Consider the following 19,867-nt stretch of genomic DNA (forward strand, 5'->3'; position numbering starts at 1 on the left):
TATAAGGGTCTCTTAAAAGTTAATCAATAACTCTAATTAGTCTAAACAAATTGAAGTGGAGTTTGTACCAACTTTGTTATCGGAAAAAACATATTGAAATATGATCTTAAATATGGTGTACTTGCAGCTTATGCGCGTCTGGATGCTCCCATATGATTATTCTAAAAAAATGTCAAGTCACCCAAGTGAACTCTACAACTAAAATTCTAGTTCCTACAACAATGTAAAACGGGCACTCTTATCTATGTGTTCAGATCCTAAAGAAACTCAATTGAAAAGCTTTAGTTTTGAACTTGGAAGTTTATGGGATGACCTTGTTAACTAATTAAGAGACATTTATCAACCAAATAAATCACCCTTCAAGTTAGGACTTCAATAGAAATATGTAGCCATGTAAACCATAAAAGCCTCCAAATAAGTGGAGAGCCCAACCGGAAGAAGCTCTTAGAACTTGTGAAAACCACATGTATTTTTTTTTTCTCTATTATATTCTATCTAAAGTCGTATACTCTGTTACTTCCTTAATTGACATGAAATGTCAATTTTTTTTTTTTTTTATTAATTCTACAAATGCAATTTTCCAGTTATATTTAAAATTAATAGAGGAAAAAAGAAGAAGAAAAAGAAAGCAATTTCCAGTTATGGAAATTGCTTACTTTTTCTTCTTTTTTCCTCTACTAATTTTATTAAAACTACTTGGTTATGGTTCTCTTCAAATTTATTTCCTATTTTGTGATACTCAGTTGAATAGGTGAGTGCCTCTCTATTTGCTTTCATGTATTCAGCAACTCCAAAGATTATCACATTAAGCATTTGAGAAGCTAAATTTAGGATATGCTTTATTAGAAGATGTCAGCGCAACCAAGTTACCAAGTCTTATCCTGATCTAAGCTAAAAATATTCCAGGTTTTAATAGATCAATATGAACCAAACCTAAATCAAATGGCCCCAGTACGAACTGGCTTAATCCCATTCTCACCCCTATTTATCCGTTGTCCATGCTGAAGCCCCATCAACAAGACCCATATCACATTTTTCACTCTTGATTTGTGCAATTATTTGTATGTCAGATATGGCGCTTGCTTTAATTTATAAAATCTCACCATCAACTATCTTTGCTTACCATTGCAACTCTCAGGTCCAGTTTCTCGTACACTAATTTAAAATAGACATGACCACTTTTAATTGACTCAGAATTGATTACAATGTTAATATGCATGCAAGAATCACACAAACATTATAAATCCTTTCCACATTAGCTAACTGAATTTCCCTGTATCTAGGTAAAGCTAATTCAGGATGATGAAATATTCATCCTTAATTCCTGTTTAGTGATATCACAATATAATTTATATACGCCTATGGTAATTCACTAATCATTTTTTAGAACCCTAACTAATCCTTAAGTAGATTACCAACTTTCCCAAACACAATTACAATTGCTTAGATATGGTTTTAAAGGTCTCATATGTACTACCAAGCATGTAAGTAATAGAAGAATTGAAGAGATACACGTGATGGTCTCTTATCAGAACAATAACACACAATATATGAACATGAAAGATGATAGGTTTCGAACCACCAATTCATCTTTCCTTTAAGCAGAAATCAAGATAAAAGAATGATTTAGAAGTTAACAATATCAGTCAATCAGAATAACGCAATTAATGAGGAACACAGTAACAAGTTTTTTATATACGAGTAAACACAGACCAAAAAATAAAAAATTGTTTCATTGAAAATTACATAAATGGAGATCTGGAATACCTGTATTAGCACTATTTATAAGATATAGCCATTTTAAACACTTTTAAGCCAATTACTTCCAAGAGTTCCTGACATTGATGTTAGTGATATAAAATCGGCACCAGAAATGACTCACTTAGTTCAAGGGCCAAAGCCCTCGTTTTCATCAGATTACAGGAAAAGCAATCATATAATAAAAATTCTCTGCAAAACAAAACCACTCAAAAAGCCTGCAGAATTTTCAGCAAGAGTTTAAAGCTGACTACAAGAGTGATATGACAAAGAAAAGCACCTATTGGCAAGCATTTACCACATCAAAGCAGGAACTTGCATACCAAATCAAGGCAAAACACATACAGCTGATGTTGTGTCTTTCTTTTGACTTAAAGCCCTCCAACTTTAGCAGACCTCCAAAATTTATGAGATGGATCCCATGCCAAGATAAGAAAGAGTATTAAGATTTGGGCAGCGTTTCCCTGAATACACGTGGAAGCACTTCATGGACGCTGATGTCAAGAACCTCCGGATCCCTGAAAAGGGCCCTAAGATTAAGGTTCTGTATGTTTTAACAAGAAAAAATTGTATGGAAAGGAGTCTATCAATGCTATTCAATTGGACACTGAATACTACAAAGTTCTATATGATAAATTATTGAATGATTATATTAATAAAAGATGAGGACATGCATAGTGGCCTGTTTCCTTGAAAGCAGTGGGCTACATCCTAAAACTCAAAAAAGGAACCAATCTCTATCAATATGAAGAATTAATTTGATTTGAAATCAACGAGGAATCAATCTACTGGGATTACCAAAAAAAAATCAGTTTCACTTTCTCAATTTTCCCTTCTTAAAAGAAAAACAAACCATAACTCGGTGAATTTGGGGGAATAATATGGATCAGTATGAAAGCTGCACAAGGGAGTTAAAAACTATCACTTTTCTTCTTTTCTTTTTTTAAATTAAAAACTATCACTTTTCACCAGGGTATAGACAAAAAAGAATGAGATGTGATGGACCTGCCATTACAGACTGTTCAATCAAATCACTAGCTTCAAAAAGTAATACACGTTCCTGAAATTGATACTTAAAAGTATAAAATGTATGATTAATGTATGCTGCATACATTAACCAGACCCTTTATTATGGGTTTTACTAACGTATGACCTAAGGGCATACATTATTAAACCATTTTAGGAAATTTTTTATGAGAAAATGAAAAGGTGACTTAACTTTTTTTACAGTTTTTTCAATTTCTCATCAAAAAATTTCTAAAATTGATGATTAATGTAACTGGACCCATTTATTGAAGGAAAAGCATTTGTCTCAAAACAGCTTTGGCAATGATACACTCAGGATAGCTAATATTGAAATACTTTTCTGTATTCTAAACTAATTAATAATCATTGATAACACTCATGATGGATAAGATTGAATGCAAGAGAGACAGAGAGAGACAAAACCTGCACACTGTTTGTCCCATTTCGCTGGAACTGGGAATAAACCAAAGCTGTCGCAGGGAAGGGGACTCAAACTGAACAAAGAAACCATCGTGTTGCCCATGTTTCCACTTTCTAGATCCTTGACCTTTCCAGACCTGCAAAAGGGTGTTTTGGTACTGGTTGTCAACTACACATTCAATTTCTAGACTGCATAAGCCTTTTTTTCCTAGGCAACTGAATAAGTTATCGCTCTTTATGGAATACAGATATGGGCATATCAGATAGAGCAGCTCACATCTGTAACTTTCTAATTAGGGCAATGGCATATCAATTAAAGCAGGTTCATAACTGCCTGATTAATCTTTCAACAGTTATTACACTTGGAACCATCAGCCACATTCTATATAGAAATAGTAAATTGCACTGCACCACATCAAATCATCATTTGGGTTTTTGACTGTCAACAAGCAACTATCAGCCATTAATTGTGTTAGTAGGTGAAGGCATATTTCAAACTTTTAGAAATACTAGAACCCAAATTTGTGGTGTGACCTCCAACAAGTTACCAACTAACCACTTGCCATTTTCATTACACCTCACACACACATATAATGACCTAAAGCACTTTCTATGCAGTGCCCATTCAATAGTAAAAATCTGAAGACGAAGAAACTTTTTTAGCACTTTACAATAGCAAGTGTAAGCATCAAAATTAAAGTTGAGACATCTTGAGACATGCTTCTATTAGCATGGGGATAAAATACAGGGAGGTATCCAGCTTGTCACATGATAAAGTCCCTGTCTATCAAAAATCCATGTCCTGAAGAACTTAAAAGTTACCTGTGGGTAAGATATGATACTTTTGGGAGCCACCACACAGGCCGCTCTGGAGAAAGAATCATCAGCATACTGCCTAAGAAATGAAAAACAACTGCTATGTGTATGGGGTGATTCAAAGGCCTGGCACATGCAAAAGATAAAAGTAATCAATAAAAATGTGTAAGAAGCAACTACAAGCTGCAAATGATGGACAAAGAGAACATGCATGTAAGTGTTAGAAACTTATTGCTAGATAAGATTAAAAAAAAAATTCAAAGTTGAGTTCACATATGTAACCTGAACAACACTAATGGGTCATAACATACTGAATATAAGCAGGCAAACTTATATATGCAAAAAAAGTATTGATATAGTTTAAATACCTTATCAATATTTACAACTGGAGCATATTTATCAGTCTGGGTCTTTTCATTATCAAGAAGGAAGTAGACTTTTGGATCCACTTTAGACGTTTCATGCCATGATTTTACTGCAGTCTCCATTGTCTCAACAAGGAAAGAGAAAATCTCTTTCCAGGATTCTTCAGGTCCCCACTTTTCAGACTGCAAAGATAATGACCAATTTAGTCCTCCTTGTGAATACTGAAAACAAATCCTACCCCAGAAGGTCTACTGATGGTCTCAACATAAGTAGCTGATAAAGTAGTAAACTCTTACCTGCATTGGACAGTTTCAGAGGATACATAAAACTGCTCTATAAGAGAGAAGGAAAGATGACAAAGCAGAACACAAAGATTAAAGCAAATAGAAACAACTATATTATATCACTATTACTAGAAAGTTTATTAAAGAAAACGAGAATAAGTCAAGCTAAGGCTCTGTTTGTTTCAACCTAAGCATATTCTATGGGAAAGTATGAAAATTACTTATCTTCCATGGTTTGGTTGGACTCCCAAAAATAGTCATGAAAAAAATTTCCATGTTTTGGTTGGTTCACACAAAATCCATCAAATTACAAATGCAGCTAAGCTCAATGAATAATCCTAAATAGTCCAAAAATACCTTGGGCAAACTTTGGCTACAGAATGAAAACCTAAAAGTCAATCATATTTTTTTTTTTTTTTGTGGGGGGGGGGGGGGGGTGATAAGTTAGAAACAGCCACTTTCACATAAATAAAACCATCAACCCAATTACAAGAAACAAATCTTCCAAAATCACAATTTTTAGCGCCAAATTCTTTAGACACCAATTACCCATAATTCTTGATATAGGAATCATGGTCAAAATTGAGAATGAACCAAAAGTAATCAATTCTAGAAACAAAAATATTAAACCCAGAAAGTATAAGCAACCAAGAAGAACAAACCCCAATTCTCATCAAAGTTGGATTTGATTTTGTGGAAATTCAGTTGATTTGGTTATCATCCCAGTCCCACCACAACTTTAGGATTTTTGAGAGAATACCCAACAACATTCTCCTCACTTTCTAGCAGCAATTGCTCAACAACACCATAGCCTCAATGAAACTTGGACCCAAGGGGCTTCCAATGGAGCTCATTGTTCACATCAAATTTGGATAAACCAAAATTTTCCAAATCAGATGGCACCAATTTTGGAATATCGTTGTTCACCACAGAGAACCTTTTCAGCCTCTTGAGGTCATAGTGATACGAAATCAAACTGCAGGCAATGAGAAAGGGAAAGGACAGTGGGACTTCATGGGAGAGTGACAAGAGGTAGATGTGGGGATGGATGAGACCTGAGAAGGTCTTAACTGAAAAGTTGAGGTTATGGAGGCTCACTGCCACTGGTGGGCTGCGTCAACAGGAAGATAGGAAGAATATGGTGGGGCTTCATGGGAATGATATGCTCTCTTTTTTGGGTGAAAAGTAATCTAGAAGAACTCCTAGTGGGGATCGAACCTAGGATGTCTGGGTCTACTGCTCATCCCAAGCCTCCAACCACTCGGCTGCACCTTGACAAGTGGCACTCTATTTTATAACTATAATTATATTACTCCCCCCCCCCCCCCCCCCCTCTCTCCCCTCTCCCCTCCTTAGTACTGCTTGTACAATAACTAAGCCTTAGTCCCAAAATTTTAGGGGTCAGCTATGGATCCTATTTCCTATAACATATGGAAAATGGTTTATGCCTAAAATATTTTCCACTTTTTTTAGTGTCTTTATTTTTAACAATAACCAGCAAAACATTTTTTGTTGACAATAAGTTTTCAGCTGTACCAAGACCAGAAAATTTGGAATACAATTTTGGGAAATTGTTTTATGTCAAAAGAAACGGAGTCTAAATCACTATATTTACAGACCAACAAAAAACAAGAGAAAATATATGAAAAATTGGAGTTTATGCTTGAAAAATACACTCACCATTTCAGATTTCAACTTCTCCAAATGTTTTGTCATATCAATATTGGATCTCTTGTTCTCCACTTCTTGAGCTCTCTTTTTGTCTCTCGACAACTGGGAAATCCTCTTAATCTTTTTTGAAACTTCAGAACTTTGTGGATTGTATTGCAAAGCTGTTTGAAAGGCAGCTAAGGCCTACAATATGTGGATAGGATAAACATCAGTAGCAAAATACCAAAACCACGAGCCCTGGTTCAGAAGAATCATTGTCACAGAAAAGAAAAATAATAGTAACTTTAAAACATACATCATCATATTGTTCCATGGCCTCTAATATGCATCCTTTCCTGAAATATCCCTGTAGGTGCATCAAATCAGTACTGTTTAAGGAAGAGATTAGGATATCAAGTACAATTAATGTTTCATTTGCATGTATATACATACCTTTTCCCACTGCGGTTTCAGTGTAATTGTTGTCTCAGCATCAGCAAGTGCTTTATTAAGCTTAACCAACTGTAGAAATGCAGCAGCACGGTTGCTGGCCAATAATGGAACATTATAAATGAAAAGGTTGTTTACACCACATATGCATTCAGGAATACCTATCTAGATTCTAATCTTAGCTACTATACAATGTAAGTTTAGGGTGATGGTTATCCTACCATGATACTTCTCCTGATCAATCTGCAATTTCAGTATCTAAATGCTAAAGCAAAGTACCATTTCATATTTATGCATACTGACATGAATACCCATCTAGATTCTAATCTTAGCAGCCATACTTATCTTCTACATCTTTTTCCATAGGTAGCTCAGTAAATGCATAAATGTGATCAGGAAAAATGAAGGCTGTGGTCAATGAATAAGGAACTACAGACGGCAAGCATGCTGGAAATAACCACTGTGGAGAAGGCTTTATTACACACCATCAGGGATCTACCAAATCCAAATTATGTCCCAAAGTAAATTCACACTTGATAAGAAAAGCACTGGCTGCTTTCAAATCCCTCCTCTTCAAAAGCATTATCTTCAGAGTAACATCATGATCTTGTCCAATTGTGTGATACTCAAGGTGACTGAGTACATCAAGCAGAAATTATCCAAACCTTGCAATGAAGAATTGAATAACCATGGGCCTGCACTGAATACATCTCTCTTCAACCAATGCAAAATGAGATCATTTTATTGGTTGGCTGATGCCTCCATCTCCCTTATGTCATATTAACTTACTCACAAAGCACAAAAACCAACTGTCGTTTCGCTAGTGTCCAACTATGTTAAACAGCAACAACAGGGTGCTTATGCCAAATCATTATGAACAATTCAAGCGGTGTCCCATCTCGCGTGTAATTGTAAAAACTAAGTTTTATAGACATCACTTAATCGCACACTGGCCTCAAAAACTCATCAACAGCTAAAACCCCCCAGTACATTATACTGCCTCGCATTCAAGGACAAAGCTTATGTAAAATTTAAATCCACATTGTCTCCTTGTAAAGCTCAAATGCATAAACGCATAACAAACACAAACAAAACCCATTTCAATTTCCAGCGTAGGTAAAGCTTCTAAAGTGATAAACCGATATACCACGTAAACAGTGAAGTAAAACCACTAACAGAGATCAAAATCACAATAAAAAAAAGAACCCAGCAAAATGAAATTTGCAAAGTACCCATTTGACAGAATCAAGTTAACTTTGAAACCCAGAAACCAAAATCAAAAATTTCTACGAAAGCATCAAACTTTAACCAGAAATGCTAAAAAAAAATTAAGGGTAACCTTACCTATAAAGAGTGGGGTTAGAAGGGTCAAGCTTGATGGCTTGGGTGTATAAAGCAGCGGCTTTGAGGTAATTCCCAGCTTTGAAAAACTCATTGCCTTTGTCTTTCAAAGACATCTCACCACCACCACCACCACCACCACCACCTCCCGATGAGCTTACCGCACCCGATTTTGGCTCTGCTGTTGCTTCACTCATTCTTCGTTTTTGTTTTTGTTTTTGTTTTTGTTCTTTTTGGTTTGTGGGGGTATTAGTAGGGTTTATGGGGTAGCTCTTTGACACAAAGAAAAAGCTGAATGATATTCTCTCTCTCACAGCACTAGCCCCTCCTGCTTGATTGGTTTGGGGTCTCTTTCTATCTATGTTGAAAAGGAACAAGGAGGGAGGGAGCGATACGATGCGTTTTGGGGAATACTTCTATTGTGACAAATAAAATAATAGTAAATTTTTTTTTTTTTTTTTTTTTTTTTGAAATTAGAGATGACAATGAGGTCAGGCGTAATTCAATTATGGGTGTCCCATTTCTTCTTCGGTGCAAGAAAAATTTGCTCGATATGAGAATGAGAGTGGGGCAAGTTGAGTTTGGGGTGGGCTTAGAGGTTTTTACAATTCCTAATGAGATAACTCCTACTAAGTGATTTCAAATTATTAATGGAATATGTGTTAAAAAAAACACATTATAACTAAGATATGCATTAAAAAAATTATATATAAATAATTCAAATATATGTGTATATACACATTCAAGATGAGGCAAGCAAAACTCGTTCTAGTTCCATTACTTCTTTGAGATGAAAAAAATCCACGAGAGACGAATCGATAAAAGATAAGTGAAGCAATCAACATTTTTGCTATCCCTTTTTGTTATCCCCCATTGTAGACAATAGATTTCATCCGTCTCAATTAGGGAGTTTTTCTTTTTATAATTCAATTAAAGGGCTTTGTAAACTAATTAAACTATTTACAAATAATTTGAACTTTGACAACAAAAAATGTTTATATTCATTAATAGACAAGTAAAGTTATCCTAGCCTAGGATTCCTAACATGAAATTTAGGCTTAATTCTCAACTATTAAACTAATCAAACTTAAATATAATAATGTATTCGCAAACAATCTTGAAATTGTATCAATTTCTGTATCGCTCATGATATATATAATAACTGGGAGCACCTATTATATATTTATATATATATATATTAATATGACGAGGGCATTTTGCTATTCCTAGCTTTTATGATGCCAACAATTTTTGTTACTACTATTATTGAAGTCACAAAATTAGACCCAAATGAAGAAATCATGGAAAATGACAAATATATGTTAATCTTTTATATACTAGAAATTGCATCTTAAAAGGTAAGAAGGTATTATGGTCACATTTAAGTAGAATTGTCATGGTTGATCACAAATTGCTTTGAAACAAAACAAAACCAGCATTAGAAATTACTTTAATAACAATAATAATAAACTAATAAGAACCTTAATCCATTAAGTCAAATTCAAATGATTTTTTTTCTTTCAATTAAATGACTATTACTAAGAAGAAGAAAGCAAAGGCCCTGAGGTCCAATTCATGTGTGATAAACAAGAGACAGGAATAACCGATTGGGAGGTAAAAGAGGCAACCTAACGCTGCAACCAAATAATTGGGCCAAAGAAATTGCATGTGTGATAAGTCGTCATCTTGGGGAACTGCAAGGCCTCATTTTTGTTTGTAAGGCTTTCGTTGTAATTTCCTTCACTTTACAAGTAAACTGAAATTATAAAATGAAAGGGTTTATTTTTAAGCCCATTCGAAGCAAAATTCCTCAATGACAACTCAAAAGCCATTAATGTATCCACGTGTATGCATATGCATGGATATACTTAAAAGATATATATTAAGATGTATAATATAATATTTACATATATAATTTAAATATTATTGATAGTCATTCTTATAAGAATATTATTAAGTAGAAAATATAAATTGTCCATTTTTTTATTTTTTTTTATGTTCATTAATTTTAAAGTCTTTGGTTTTTGTATGTAATAACTCACTTGAATAGATATTTATGATGTAGTCTCACATTTGACTTCAAAATTAAGAAATAAAACTCTCTCTCCCCTGTGTGTGTTTGTTTCTCCAAAAAAAAAAAAAAAACTCTCTCTAAAAATAAATAATTTATGACACACGGCATAAAATTAGATTTCAATTATAAAATCTAATTGTAACCCGCATTATGTGCGGCAACAATTCTACATACACTAAAATTTGTAAATCTTTTACCTCAAATAAATAAATAAATAAAAATTGTAGATCATATGTATAGCTATCGTATTTTAATAGTTTTAGGTTGTATTTTTTATTTTAAATCTCTTTCTATTCCTACTGTAGCTTATATTTATCTTTATCATGATAATTTCATATAATTTGTTGTTAGCACTTATTTTAAATATTCTATCACACAGTTTCAATGAAGTGTTTTGATCCTGATTAACACGTGAATGGTTTTATTTGGGAGAAAGCATTGTCCATTATAAAAACCTAAGATATAGGCTATTATTTGATCAAAAGAAAAAAGATATAGTTTTTTACTTTCATTTATCTTTTAATGATATAAAATAAAGTTTTAAATGTGAGTTTCAATTTGCTCAATTGATTGAAATTATCTCTAAAAAAAGATAAAGTTTTAAAAAAAATTAAAATACTGGAAACACACAAAAAAAAAAGGCCTTCAATTAGTACAACTAGGAAGTTGTTTGTGAGATGCACGGATAATTTTGTAATATTTTATGTAACACGGTTTTAGAAAATGTTGTACATATATTATAAAGAAAAAGTAAACTAAATTAAAGTAAAGAAACATATACATTTTGAGATATTAATATTTAGTTTAGTAGTTTCACTGCACATTTATAGCTTTCTCAAGGTAAGATTAATTAGTTTTTAAAAAAAATATATATGAAAAAAATAAATGTAAAAGAGTAATTGGACCATAAAAATCAACTAATTTATGTTATGTTTACAGATTGCATATCATAAAATGAATGTATGTTAAATTCTCTCACTGTCTTTCACTCATTGATAGTGCGACATTAAAACATAGCGTGGGCAAGTGCATATGCATGTGTCTTATAAATGATTTAAAACCATGGTAGGATATGGATTTACATTGCACACCAAATATTCTCTCTACTTATATACCCAAAACAAAAACTATCTAACCAAATTACATAAACCAAAATCATATTTAAGCCCCTAATTAACAAAAAAATAAAAATAAAAAGCTACTCATAGGGGTTTCGGCGGCTTGACGGTGGTCAAAGGCTAGTATGACGAAAGTGGCAATTCTTCAAATTCCTCTTTCTCTCTCTTACAAATACTGTGTCAATCTCTGGTATATTTTATTTTGGTAATAATAAAATAAAAAAATGCATTTCATCTAACAATCCACAACATTTGCAAACTTAGAGTGCCACATGGCAAGACCTTACGTTCTCTGCATAAGTCTATGCTTTTATATAAATATTGAATATTGATGGGTAAATTCACACCTATTAATAGAGTGTGTTTGGATTTTTTTTTTTTTTCCTTCTAATTGCTTATTTGTTTAATGTACTACAAAAAAGGAGGAGTTTTATTTTTGTGTGCAAGAAAAGCCAAAATAAGCACAAATCTTCTAGATATACAAGTGTGTTTGTATATATATATATATATGTATATATATGGTGTTTTGGAGAAGAAATTCATAGTTCAATGTTTATATTTTTTAATGTCTTTTCCCTTTCAAAGAATGACAAAATTTGGCAATAAACTTGGAAGTGAATTCATAGTTCTACAACTCCACTCAATATCTTTTTATTAGATATGAATTTTGACAAATCTACCATTAGATTACATTTTCTTCTTATATCATTCATACATGCTAAATTTCCAGAAAATTAAAGGCAAATAACTATGTCATCAATCAAATGTTTAAATTTAAAAAAAAAAAAAATTGTAGCCTAAAATTATATATGCATAACAAATAAGTTTATGAATTGAGCAGTAAATAAAATCGGACTAGCACAAAATTTGATGTGTTTGAAGACCATAAAGAATATGCAATCTAACAATTAGATTTTCAAAATATATAATTATGTAAATTTTTTCAATGAGAATTGTAGCCAAACTTAATCATTCAAAAAAATTACTAATAATGCTCATCTAGTCATCCGGCATATTCTTTTTGGATTTTTTTTTTTTTGTTTCCTCCTTCTTTCTTCTTTCTTTCTTTGTGCTGATTACAAGCAAAATAAGCAGAAAAAGGTCCACTGAGGGACCCTATTACTAACCCTTTAGGCTTTAATTGGCACTATTACTTTTTTCCGTCTGTGACCAATCAAATTCATGTTTAGTGCTTTGCTGATTTTCTCTTGGTGCCACTTAGTTTCAAAATCTAATTACCTCATCTTTCTTAAGTTTCTTTCTATTTTTTCAACATCGTGTTTTTAATCCACATCTCTGACGGTGTACAAGGTTCTTGTTGACAATTGCTGACCTCTTCTTGCTTAATTAAATGATTTGGTCTTAAGAGTTTGGTATTATGGACTTTAGGAAACTTTACTCCAAAAAAAAAAAAAAAAGACTTTAGGAAACGACATTCTAGAAACTGATATGTTGCTTTGCATTGTAATCATTCTTTTAAATTGACTATTACATTGAGAGTGACTCCTTCTTGGCTTGGGAATGCTTATGTTTCAGCTAACTTGCCATTAAGCATGACTGCATTATTTAGGCTCATATAAAAGTTTCATATTTTGCTAGAACTGTATGACTGGCTTCCTCTTAGGCCTAAACTTCATTTTTTGCATTTGTCTAGAGTTGGAAACTGGGAAATGCAAATACAATTTCTATGATTTCTAGCTAGGCTCGTTTAAATTCTCTCTCAGTGCTCTGTGTGGTACAATTTTCTATTATATCATGATTTGTCTTCTCCTCCTTCTATATAGTTAGTGGTCATTGACTTCATATCTCTCTCTCTCTCTCTCTCACACAAATTTCAACTCTCAAGTGGGTTCTAATTAATTGAATTTTAGATCACAAGAAAAAGAAAATTGTGTTAATTCAAGCATGCTTGAATAGACCACGCAACTGAGACATAGTGGCTCTTATTAAAGCCTACCTGCTCTGCTAGGTGACTTAACTCAGTCTATGATCTCAAGTATATATAATGTTTGCTTGGAAAAAATAAATGGTGTAAAATACACACATTCAAATGTTTTCAAAATTGGCTCTCTCCCTTTTTGCTTTTTCATGGAACCTCTTTATTAAATTTGGGAACAATACAAGAGAATGTATATGTAAGCATTTAGTTCGTTAAAAAAAAAAAAAAAAAAGGTATATGTAGGCGTTTCTTTCATGATATGTATATATATATATGTTGGCATTTTTTTTTTTTCTTTTTTCAATTGGACGATTTTTTAAAGCTTATTTACCGATTACTTTAACCAACTTTCAAACAAATAAACAAATAAATAAAGTGTTCATTTAAACGTATGTATTTAGGTTGTCTTTTTTTTTTTTTTTTTTTTTTTTTTTTTTTTTGTAAAGAGGAAAATGCATTAACGAAGAATTAAGGGGAAAGGGATGTTCAATGATGGTTCTGTTATGATACAGACCCTCTTTGTCCGAGCTTAAGAGCTCCCAAAGATCCACAGGTGGATCATTATACAAAACAAAAGTCCTATCTTGCTTAGTTCCTAATGGGGCCAAGAGGCCAGCACACATATTTGCTTCACGAAAGCAGTGATCAATCCGGACTTAGGCTATCTTGGAAATCAGCTGCCTGCAGTCATCAATAAGAGGCATAGCACGGCTTCAAAAAAAAATAAGAGGCACAGCACACATTAAAAAAAATAAAACACTACATAAAGTCAGCTGCCTGCTGTAATACTAAAACCTTCCATCGGGTCAATGTGCCTCCATGGTTTATTTAAAATGTCGGTTTGAGTTCACAAGAATCAAAACACCACACAAAGTCAGTGGTTTAATTCGATAGGTTCAGATTGAAAAGACTGCTAACTTTCTCATTGTAGCCTTCCTTGCTCGTCAAAAGTACGCTTAATCCAACCAACTATGAAATAAACAAATCCAAGTTGTAATAGAAAATGTTTTTCTGAATTTTTAGAACCATTTACTGCGTCAATGGGTGCAATGTATGACTAAAAAAAATAATAATAAAAATAATGGACATACAATAATAAATTATAGCTCATTTCTGTTGTGAAATCATAATCTCATTATGAATCTCCAACAACCATGACAATATATATTTTTTTCATGACTTTCATAATTTAAGATGGTGAGCCTTGCGGATAACCAAACAAGATCCGAACATATCCCCCCCTAGGCCTTCAGCTACTGCATGGGGGTCCCATTGGTTAAAACTTAAAATACCAAAGTAGATTAAGTCCCATCTGGTGATTGACAAATCAACCTAAGATTCATTTCCCAATTCTTTGTTGAAAGTACCGGCATTTAATATATGTCTAACAAATTTTTCTTCTGTATTCTGATGCCTGCCATTTTCATGACCTTGTCTCGGGTCCTAGGAAACTATTTGAATTGAGACTAGGGACACCATCTAATATCTTTGTTAAACGACCCACTTTGAAAAATTACAATTACTATTATAGCTGCAAAATATATGTTATACTCCTAATTTGTTGAATAATCCAGCCTTGAGTTGAACCAATATAATAAACCAAACAGGTTTAAGAACCGTGTTTTTGGTAAGATCAGCTACCAAACTCCATTCCAACTTTCCACGAGAAACAAAGGCCATGCTGGTGCATTACAGTGAACCATGCAAAAGAAGAAAAGCTTATAAAAATATATACAGAGAGGAAGTGTGAAATGTGAACATTCGTCTCACCTTCTTAATAATGAGTCAAATTCAAATATAAAACATATTAGTACTTCTGTACTCCAATAATTACAATACCCCACTCTACCTACAAAATAATCACAAGGAAAATGAAAACTGAGATATTGTCAAAGTTTGATTAACCTTTTTAACTTACACACCATATCTTATGCTATGAATCGCTATCACCATCAAAACTTCTTCTTTACCCTTCTATAAATCAGGGTCTAATTGCCTCAAACATCATACAAGAATGAACAACCCAATACCAATACATGGCATGTTTTCCAAAATGAAGACTAACCCACTTCTCACTCTAGCCCTTTGGGGCATCTTCTCTCTCATATTCCTCTCCAAGCCCTCTCACCAAGCTTCAAACTTTCCACCACCACAACCACCACTCCCAAACCCAAGACTCCTAAAGGCTTATACTGCCCTCCAAGCATGGAAACACTCAATCACCTCTGACCCCAAAAACTCTTCCTTAAATTGGTGGGGCCCAAATGTCTGCAATTACACTGGTGTGTACTGTGCGCCAGCCCCAGATGACCCTCACGTTATGACAGTGGCTGGAATAGATCTAAACCATGCTGACATAGCCGGTACACTACCAGAAGAACTAGGCCTCTTGACTGACCTTGCTTTCTTCCACATAAACTCCAACCGCTTCTATGGCACTATCCCTGATTGCTTTCGATACCTTCACCTTCTCCATGAGTTTGACATTAGTAATAACCAATTTTCTGGTCCATTCCCTTCAGTTGTTCTTTATATTCCTTCACTCATATTCCTTGATATCCGATTCAATGAATTCCAAGGAAGCATCCCTTCACGCCTTTTCGACTTGAAACTCGATGCTTTGTTCATCAACAACAACAAGTTCCAAACATCTTTACCTGAAAACATAGGCAACTCCACAGTTTCAGTGATTGTTTTTGCCAACAACAACCTTAATGGTTGCTTGCCTTCGAGTTTGTCGAACATGAAGGACACTTTGAATGAGATTATACTAATGAACAGTGGATTAAAAGGGTGTGTGCCCCCAGAGATAGGGTTGCTAGACAAAGTGACAGTGTTTGATGTGAGCTTTAACGAGTTGGTTGGTACTTTGCCTGAATCAATAGGGAAAATGAAGAGCTTGGAGCAATTGGATGTGGCGCATAACAAGTTGTCAGGTGTGATTCCACCGAGTATATGCATGTTGCCTAAGTTGGAGAACTTTACCTACTCATATAACTATTTCTGTGGTGAACCACCCGTGTGCTTGAAGCTGCCTGACAAAGATGACAAGAAGAATTGTATTCCAGATAGGCCATTGCAAAGGTCACCAGAGGAATGTTTTTCTTTCTATGCGCATCCTGTTGACTGTGGTACATTTGGCTGCTCAGTTAGAAGTCCACCGCCACCATCACCACCACCACCACCACCACCACCTCCTCCTCCTCCTCCTCCACCACCACCACCGCCACCTCCGCCGCCGCCGCCACCAAAAAAGTGGCACCGGTCACAACCCCCGCCAATGCCTCATTATACTAATCCATGAATGGAGGGAGATATATGATATATAGAAAGTATTCCTCCAAAGACTAATTAGTTTCATGTTGATTTCTCGTGTATTAGGTATTTAGATTGTTCTTCACATGAAATTGATCTACTTTATGCATTAGATTAAATATTATAAATTGAAAGCTGTATTCAATGTAACCTTTGAGGTTATACTTTATACTCTACTGAATAAAAAATAAAATTTTAATCTGTGAGATAAATTCTTTTTATTTTAAGTGAAATTAAATCTTATAGTTTAAAAAGTAACCAATTAAAACTTACAGTTTGAAAAGCTAAAGATTAAATTCTCAATTCTCACTCTAGGATGTTTTTATAATAAAAACGTTTTGCAGACTGCAATAATGTAATAGAAAGTGTTGCTCTAGACTAGTCAATTCACTTGTAGCCGTGGCTATTCAATACCGAGATGTTTTAGTAACACTATTACACACATTGGGTAAAGCTGGTGGTACACCTAAAACCTAATCGTATTGTCATAATCATTAATTTTCTTTTTGATATAAGCATTGGGTAAAGCTGATGGTACACCTAAAATTCTATGAAATAAAGGCCCACACCAATATGGAATGATATAGACGTATGTATCTTTAGCAATCAAACCTTTTTATCCAAGATTGTGTGATTAATATTTAAATAACGTAATATTGTAAAAAGGCATGTTTCCTGTTTCTTGGGGGACACTTCGAAAGATGAAGTTAAGCGCATCCATAGCAATAAAGCTATTTTTTTAGTTATTTAGTATCATAAAAAGTTATTTTATTTATTTTACGTACTCATTTTACAAAACATCTAGTAATAGTGGATTTATTATAACTTTCAACATAGTAAAATAATATAAACATTACAATAAAATAATAAATTTACTATAATAAAATAATACAAACCCACAACCACCACAAAATAAACCCACAGCAACTCGAAAATCCAGCAACCCAAAACCGAAACCCACTCCAACCCACGAGCAAGAAAGACTTGTTCCGATCCACGCCGATGCGCCCCAACGTCGAAACCCACCATGTTGAAACGCCGAAACCCACCACAACAACCCGAAAATCCAGCAACCTAAAACTAAAACCCACTCCAACCCACGAGCAAGAAAGACCCACTCCAATCCACACTGATATGCCCAACGCCGAAACCCACCACGCCGATACGACCCACTCCGAACCACGAGTGATAACCACTCCAATCCACGAGCCAGCACAACCACGAACCGTTTCGGTGATGATGCGTGAGTTTCGGTGGCGGCGATGAGGAGGTTGATGAATCGGTGAGAGTTTGTGGATGAGAATGGGAATCGGTGAAGCTAAATCATTTTTTCTAATGAAGATGATGGGAATCGATGAGAGTTTGTGATGAGGATAATGGGAATTGAAAGAAAGAAAAGAAATAGAAAAAGAATTAGAGAAAGAAAGAGAAGAAATATTATTTTAATGCTAGTGGGAATAAAAAAAATATTTTTTTTGCTTAGCTTCAAGCTATAGTACGCAGCCAAAAATAGCTGCGTACTATAGCTCTAAAGCTAAAATAATTAGCTATACCTTCACTATTGTAGAGCAATTTTTGTATTTTGATAAAGCTAAAATAGCAGTGCTCTAATAAGCTTGAAGGATGTGTCATAATTCGTAAATACAAAAGGGTTCATTTTTATCTAAAAATTGTGACTTTAGGTTAAGTTTTAGTTGTTTTTTAGAACGTGTGTAAAATTGTGTAATACAATTTATGTGCAATAAACACTACTCAACTTAAAATTTCTTAGTTCGATTCATCACTTTATTAGTTTATAAGGTTTTTGGAGTATCTCATGAGTAAGAAATGATAAATAAAATAGTTTGATTAAATGCTAAGACACTTATATATACACCCACGTTTCTCTTCTTCCATCTGATAGCTAGATGCCTTGCATTTACCATGCTTAATAATTCCTTGGAATTTCCTCTTGTCTTCTAGAGAAAGTGAATGATGGATGTATACTTGGGTTGGTTTGCTGTGTCTTTCATCTTTCTCTCAAACTTTTGGCCATGGGTCATAATGGTTGTCTACTTGTCTTGTCTTTGAAAAAAATGGCACCATCCTTTTCCTTTTTCCTTTTTCTTTTTTTTCTTTTTTTTCTTTTTTTTTTTTGGTGAGAAACAAACATACATACAAGGGAGTGGGAAAGATGTTTTTACACAAAACACACTACAACTCCACTCAAAAATCATAGTAACTTTTAAGGGAGGGTGCGGTAAGTTATACTACACACAACACACTCTCTTAAGCAATATGAGACAATATCCATTCTTTTTTTTGAGAAACAAACACACACACACAATAGAGAGGGAAATGAATTCTAACACAAAGACACACTACAACTCTACTAAAAAATCATGCATAGTTACTTTTAAGGGAGAGTGGGGCAAATTATACTACACACAATTGAAGTTAACATGCCTGAATTGTGAATCCTTAATTGGTCTTGGTCCATGTTTAGATTATACCAAATAAAGGTTATTAATTAGGCTTGGCCTAAAATTGCTCTCATTGAATAAGTGGCGGGGCAGAAATTTGTTCTTGAAAAGGCCAAACAAATATAAGACAAAGTTTTTTTTTTTTTTTTTTTAATTTTAATTTCTAAAGTTTCATGATATTCATGAGATCATAGATTTGAAACCTCTTACCAGCATCTTGGAGTTATCCCATGGGATTCCTCCTTATAATAACCTAGTGCGTGTAAGATGGAGGACTGCATATACTTAAGAGAATAATTAAATACTCGAAGAGGTTTGGATACCTTCATTTGTAAAATAAAAATAAAAATTATGAATAAATTTCATCAACATACCACAAGGTTTGGGCTAATACTAATCATATCCAAGATTTTTCAAAATTTACCAATTTGGTCCCTAATCATATGTGAATGAAATTTACCTTTTTATTTTATTTTATTTTATTTATACATATTATAATTATACTATATACAGTAAGATAAAAGACCAAAACATAAAACAATTTAAAATGCAAATTAAATATTTTAAAAACTTGTATGTGTAATACAAAAAACTATATTTATTCAATTTGAATTTGGCCAATATTGACAAAAAGATTTAATAGTTTTAGCGAAAATTTAATCGACAATTATTTAGGCACTAAAAAGGTACGAAAACAAAAAATAATACAAACCGGAATGTCTTTATTTATAACTTATAAAGTGTATTGACTAAAAGCCCTACTTTACTTTCCTTTTAATGTGGCACTGTGAACTGTGAAGGGCTGATGAGTTCAAATTCAACACCATTTATTATTGGAAAGAAATTAT

At 33.6% G+C, this 19,867-nt stretch overlaps 2 protein-coding genes across 2 annotated transcripts; one reads left to right on the forward strand and one right to left on the reverse strand.

Annotated features, from left to right (window-relative positions):
- Nucleotides 1-1,720: 1,720 nt before the first annotated feature.
- On the reverse strand, nt 1,721-8,486 carry LOC115995287 (STIP1 homology and U box-containing protein 1). Its single transcript, XM_031119793.1, has 8 exons — nt 8,115-8,486; nt 6,774-6,867; nt 6,637-6,687; nt 6,351-6,524; nt 4,389-4,568; nt 4,027-4,146; nt 3,208-3,341; nt 1,721-2,276 (listed from the first exon to the last, which is right to left on the reverse strand). The coding sequence occupies exons 1-8, from the start codon at nt 8,306-8,308 to the stop codon at nt 2,201-2,203; spliced, it is 1,023 nt and encodes a 340-aa protein (XP_030975653.1). The 5' UTR covers nt 8,309-8,486; the 3' UTR covers nt 1,721-2,200.
- A 6,754-nt stretch (nt 8,487-15,240) lies between these two features.
- Nucleotides 15,241-16,723, forward strand: LOC115995122 (leucine-rich repeat extensin-like protein 6). The gene has a single exon (XM_031119559.1). The coding sequence runs from the start codon at nt 15,257-15,259 to the stop codon at nt 16,544-16,546; it is 1,290 nt and encodes a 429-aa protein (XP_030975419.1). The 5' UTR covers nt 15,241-15,256; the 3' UTR covers nt 16,547-16,723.
- The last annotated feature ends 3,144 nt before the right edge of the window (nt 16,724-19,867 follow it).

Source organism: Quercus lobata, chromosome 6 (genome assembly GCF_001633185.2).
Source record: "Quercus lobata isolate SW786 chromosome 6, ValleyOak3.0 Primary Assembly, whole genome shotgun sequence".
NCBI classification, from domain to species: Eukaryota; Viridiplantae; Streptophyta; class Magnoliopsida; order Fagales; family Fagaceae; genus Quercus; species Quercus lobata.